The sequence below is a fragment of the Perna viridis genome, chromosome 7 (assembly GCF_037379345.1).
Source record: "Perna viridis isolate PV_CMFRI_1.1 ecotype Kerala chromosome 7, ASM3737934v1, whole genome shotgun sequence".
Taxonomy (NCBI): Eukaryota; Metazoa; Mollusca; class Bivalvia; order Mytilida; family Mytilidae; genus Perna; species Perna viridis.
Window position 1 is genome coordinate 28,376,493 of NC_142451.1, and position 6,354 is coordinate 28,382,846.

The 6,354-nt window shown below is 35.5% G+C and overlaps 1 protein-coding gene across 1 annotated transcript; it reads right to left on the reverse strand.

The window, feature by feature from the left end:
* Positions 1-206: 206 nt before the first annotated feature.
* Positions 207-5,318, reverse strand: LOC148612155 (cytochrome P450 2U1-like). Its single transcript, XM_088595454.1, has 4 exons — positions 4,809-5,318; positions 3,066-3,587; positions 2,149-2,589; positions 207-587 (listed from the first exon to the last, which is right to left on the reverse strand). The coding sequence occupies exons 1-4, from the start codon at positions 5,143-5,145 to the stop codon at positions 394-396; spliced, it is 1,494 nt and encodes a 497-aa protein (XP_088451580.1). The 5' UTR covers positions 5,146-5,318; the 3' UTR covers positions 207-393.
* Positions 5,319-6,354: the final 1,036 nt, after the last annotated feature.

Here is a 6,354-nt window from a genome sequence, read left to right on the forward strand (position 1 = left end):
ACCAAGACGTGACCATATATTACAGCAAACAAGTATTGACAATTATTTATTTCTGTAAGAATGCCTAAGACATACACATACCAACTACAAAATAAAAAAAAACGTCTAAATGTGTATATACATGATATATACAAAAAAAAAATCAAATCAAAAAATCAAAAAAAAAAAAAAAAAAAAAACATTGAATAACAGTAAAACTTCTCAGATCTTTTTTTTTAACTAATCACAATCTGCAAAATGTATCTAAACATAAGTGTATCACATGGCAAAGTGATTTTAAGTACTATTAATATTTTACACGCCTTTTACAAAATATATGAAAATGAATATCACCGGTTTAATATTCCAAGAATGCATTAAACAGTTACAAGTTCTAATTCAAGCGTCCAAATTTTATGAAACCTCTTTTTCCCAAAGTACGCATCGAACCTGAAACGGAAGTGGTCCGTGTGTTACACCAAATACTCCAGCGATTTCTGGTGGCGTCTCGCCTTCTGGTGGAAGAAATTTAAATTTCTGAACCATGGTGGTCAGAAACAGGAATAATTCCATTCTAGCAAGAGATTCACCAAGGCAGACGCGTCGTCCTATAAAAGAAAGGATGATGAAATTTATTAGTTCGAACGTTGAAATGTTTTGAAAGAGGTAATCTGGGGAACCAAGATTCTATCGGAAATCAAAAGAATGTAATCCAGGGACAAAGTCCAGACACAGAAAACAGACACCCACAACAAAGAACATAAATTAACCAAAATAATACATACAAAGTAAATAAGTAAATAAAGAACGCGAATTCCACTAAAAACTAGGAACATGTACCAAGTGCACCGGTAGGGTAAGCGTCCTCTGCTTTTCTAGTAACACCCACCGAGCTGCTCATAATACAGTCAAGTCCAGGGTAGACAAAAGAGGAAAGAAAAACTATAACACGTTGAACAAATCACTCCAATTGAGCATTTATATCAACTTTTTGCTGAAAAGTGCAAACGAGGAGAGTAAATTCAAAATAATGAGGAACAAATGATAACCAATGAAGAAAGAAGTGATTGACAATCATGACAGAGAGAGAGAGAGAGAGAGAGAGAGAGAGAGAGAGAGAGACCAGACAAGATAGTCGATCACGACGGAGAAAGACTTTCCAAGACAGTGGATCACGACGGAGAGAGACATGCCAAGATAGTCGATCACGACGGAGAAAGACTTTCCAAGACAGTGGATCACGACGGAGAGAGACATGCCAAGATAGTCGATCACGACGGAGAGAGACTTGCCAAGATAGTAGATCACGACGGAAAGAGACGTGCCAAAGATAGTCGATCGACGGAAAGAGACCTGCCAAAGGTAGTTGATCACGAGGGAGAGAAACCTGCCAAAATAGTCGACCACAACAGAGAGACTTACCAAGATAGTCGATCGCGACGGAGAGAGACCGGCCAAGACAGTCAATCAAAACGAAGAGAGAACTGGCAAGACAACAAACATGATGATACACAATACACTCACGTAAGGAAAATGTAAATTAAAAATAAATAAATAAATAAATAAATAAACGAATAAATTAAAATCATTAGAACGTTGACATACCGACATGAAAAAATCAAAAGGAAAGTCCGCATAGCAATAAGCAATATCAATGCAAAAAACCGGAAGTTTGAAGGCACCGGAATGGTTTCTGACTTAGCACAGGCATACTGATGGAAATGGTTGGTTAAACCTCTACGGTTGTTTGTTTCTGGTATAATATTGCAAAAAAGGCAGCATATATGTACAACTGCCCCCGGGAAAGTTGGTAAAATCAGTACATCTTGACAAAACAGTAAGAGAAAAATCTGCCATGAAAATGAAATGCGATTACGGACAATTACAACCTTTCTACCCCATAAGACACTTTGTGTTCTCAATACGTGCAGTGTATTACGTGTTATTAGGAAAGCGAACATGTTACTGAGTTGATGCACCATGCATGCTGTTAAGTGTATGTGTACCAAAAATCTCAAAATGTGATGATGGCATCCTATAATGTGCATTACGTGGTTTAATTAATATTTCGGATTTTAGTATTTCCATTCGACGTACTACTAAGGATTACATTCTATACAACCATGTGGACTACATGAAGTGACAAAAACCATCCTTTTCTTTACTTACCCAAAGAAAATGGTAAGATTTTATCTTGGTTACAGTACTTTCCATCCTGATCGATGAACCGTGACGGGTCAAAGGTCATGGGGTCTGGGAAGGTTTTTTCATCAAACATGACTGAGTCCAGCACCGGAATTACAATGGCTCCCTTGGGTATCCTCTTGTCCTGGATAACCAGATCCTCTGTTGCCTTGTGGAACAAGGATAGTGGTACGATATTACCAAGTCTCTGAGTTTCACTAATGACGGCGTTACAGTATGGCAGGTTTGTTTTGTCGGAGAGATTAGGGGCACGATTGGATCCCACTACATCTTCAATTTCGTCCTTCATTTTCTGTTGAATGTCCATATCTCTCATTAAAAATAGCACTGCCCAGGTGATGGTTGTAGAAGTTGTCTCTGTACCAGCGGCAAACAAGTCAAGGACAGTAATTTCTAGCTGATTGTCTGAAAATAAGTTTAATTACTGATCTTAAAAACAAACATGGAAAACGAGTATACGAATTTAACGAGAAAGTTCAAAGCAAATATTATGTATACCAGTTACTGTCAAAATTAAATTTGCTTACTACATCACCTATAACAGAACATGTCTAGGATTAGTACTCCATAGTCTTGCTCTTTGTTGTTTGATCGATTTTATAAACCTTGTAGCTACACATAGAACAGATGAGTAAAGTTCTAGCCCATGTGTCATGCTTGTTGGCAATATTTCATATTTTTCCTATTCCTTTCCATTTTGTTTTTTAGGGGTGTGGGTTTTGTTTTATTTTGTTCTTTTTAATATGCCGTTACTGGTCGATTTTTTCCTATGTAAAACTATATTTTTACGATGTATTCAACATCCTTTTAAACCAATCAAGAAAATCCAAGAAACCGATCCATCGAGTCATGCGTATTTATAATGCAACAAACACTGATACCTTCGAACCCATGGTCAGTAGCCTCTTCTCGCTTATGTTTTTCAACTTCAATTAAAAATGCATCAATGAAATCTCTGGCGTCGTTTTCATCGAGAGTTTTTCTGTGCTCCTCAATTTCTTCTTTGGCAGCTTGCTCAAGCAAGGCTTTGTTCTTGAAAGACCGCTTTATATTGAAGAAATCACCAGGTACATAACGCAGAAAGGGCAACATATCGACAATCCCAGCGTGAGGGTTTCCAATTTCCTCTCCAACGATTTCTACAGCCTGTGCAAAGCCTTCATTGTCATGGCTAAAAGTCCTGCCAAATGTAATGGAACAGACGACGTTGGAAACCGCCCTGTTAATGATTCCTGCAAGACTGAAAGGTTTTCCTTTATGGTTTTCAAGAATTTCCATAAAATTCTCGTTTTCCTCCACGATTTTGTTTTCCATGCTCCGTTTCCCAAATCCGAACGACCTGAGCGCAGCAAGGGCGAAAGTTCTTTGTCCCTTCCATCTGTGACCACTGGATGACACGATGCCTGAATGACAAAATAAACACAATATCAGTTTTTTTAGGCTTCAAGTAAGTGCTAATGCGAACTAAATCTCGTGAAACTGAAAAGTGCATGGTACCACATACTTTGTTATATGATTACCTATTTGGAACAGCAACATTACTTTGTTTGGACAGTTAAGATACATGTATGTCATTGTTTATCATTTCTTTACATTTATAAAGAAACCTTACTTGACTAAGTATAAACAAATTTCATTACATTCATATAGAATGTTTTCTGTCCAATTATCTCCCAACTGATATTGGCGTTTGTAATTTACCATTTTCTATGTTATGTAATGAAGTTTTTACATTATATGAAACTCTTTTTGCTTATTCTAATCACAGATACATAAACTATCGATCGTTTCTCTTTGATAAAATATAATCGTCTGTGTACTTTTTCTCAAACTAATTGTAATTCGCGATTTAGTTCTTCAGGTTTTACTCAGTTATGTAATGCTTGATATGGTTTAACAAGTTGGCTCGTATAGTAGACGTAACTGTCAATGGCTTACCTCTCTTCGTTCAAAATTTAAATATAATGTAAGTGATGCAATAAAATAAAACCTTTGAAATATAAATAAAATTAAATCTTTATGTGTCGATCTCTGTAATAATCAGGCAGTGAGGGAAACATAGTATAAAAAACCCATTATTTTGAAAGTGTAATTTGACTATTACACCATCAGAATCAAGGGAAAAATAATACAGGACTTCCCATATCATTTCGGTAAGAGTTATGATTTCAATATTGTAGAACATAACAAGGGCAGATAACTCTGTCAAAAATATTATATTGAAAAACATTCTAAGCAAATCCAGTGATGCAGAGGTTAAAGAGTGGTCTTTGAAAAAAAGAAAGCATCCTTGAGAGAAATGTTTTGACAGATCGATGGGTTTTTTGACGTTTTGGTTTTCTGGTTTTAAATGTTGTCAGATTCTTACAAAGACTTAATACTTGATTATTACACCGATGTAAAACAAGGGGCGACAAAAGTAAATCTTTCCGGGTTGGCAATTTAATGATAAAACCATTTTTCATGTGTTTGAAGCATAAAACGTTTAAAAATGACAGATTTAATAAAATTTAAAAAAATGTAGTTATAAAATCTTAAAACCACCAAAATTTTCTTTTTTTTATATATAAACCTGTGAACACTTATTCCATGCTATTTTGACTCATACTGAAGCGAGACTTTACCTCTTTCTTCTGATAAGACCTTGATACTGAAAGTATCCGGACGGTCGGAGAGCACATCTGCATTCTTTACAAAAGCCTCTTTTAGCAGATCATAACCATTTACAAATACAATCCAGTACGGACCGACGGACAAACTGAACAAATTCCCGTGTTGCTTTCTTAGATTTCTGGTGATCACCAATAAATCTAAGTTTCCCCCGACAAGGGTAGGAATATTTCCTAGTAATGGCAGCGGTGTTGGCCCTGGCGGAAAGTCGGCTGGGCGTCTCGATCTTAACCACAATAAAGTCAAAACGACGATACATATCACCAACGTAATACTTCCACCGTCAAACATTGTATTCTTTTTTTTTAAATAAAGATATTCCTTACATTAACGAAAACCCACTCTCTATGAACGCCTAATAAGTTTCTTCGTTTTTTCCACAAAAATATCGGCTAAATTCGCATATCTGTAACGTACCTTCAGCAATGACTGCTTTGTTTACAACACGAATTTTCTAGGTCAATAGTTACTGAATATCCTTCTGACCACTCATGATCAGCGAAATCAGGTCAAGTTATGCAACATTTGTTTGTAAATATCTCGGTCACTGACCATTATACATGTAGGCTAACAGTCATATGTTATACGAGGGCATTTAAAGGGCCATTTTACTAGTCTTCAAGATAGATATAATTTTATTTTACACACCAGGAGCAGTTTGTGGAAATAGACAAACTCATTTTGAAAGATTTTAAAAACATCATGAAATAAAAAATAATAATTTAAGAGAAAATTCAATAAACAAAAAAAAAGAAGAACAAACAAAAAACAAACAAACAAACAAAAAAAAAGAAAAAAAAAACCAAAACCAAAAGAAAAAGAAAAGAAAAGAAAAACGACCAAGGCAAAACAAGACTGAAAATAATAATAATAAAAAAAAAATACAACAAAACGCCTTGTTAAAAAAGTTTCTGCTATGAATCAAGCTTCATTGACCTCCAATGTATTCAGGAACGAAACAGCACGTTATTATAATTTCTATAGTCAAAATACGTAGGAAACTAGTATTTGTTTTATAAATGGGGTTTAGAGGACGACCATTTGTTTCTAAGTTTGGGGGGGGGGGGGGGCTGGCAGATTTTTTAAATAAATATTCTTCCTACACCTCCTAGAAAAAAAGAATTCTGACCCCAGCCCAGATACTTCATACAGTGAAATGGATCTTGCCTCAATTAATGTAGTTGAAAATACATTTTTTGAAAAGCAAAATTTCAAAAAAAGTATTCTGATCCAACTAAATTTGCCACCCACCTTGTCAGAATCAAATGGGCGTCGATATAGCAGTTGACAGAACCTATAGATTTGTAAAGCATGTTAGCATCTGCAATTACCGTACACCACCGCAGGAAAATAGTTCCATTGGCATACTCCGTTAAAATTATAGTTTTACCGGTTGAAATTATTACCATTACTTTTTTTTCACTTCGCGCCAAAATTCTTGACAGAGTTAAATATAGTTCTTTATTTCTTGTGATATCTAACCATATTTTGTAGCGCCAC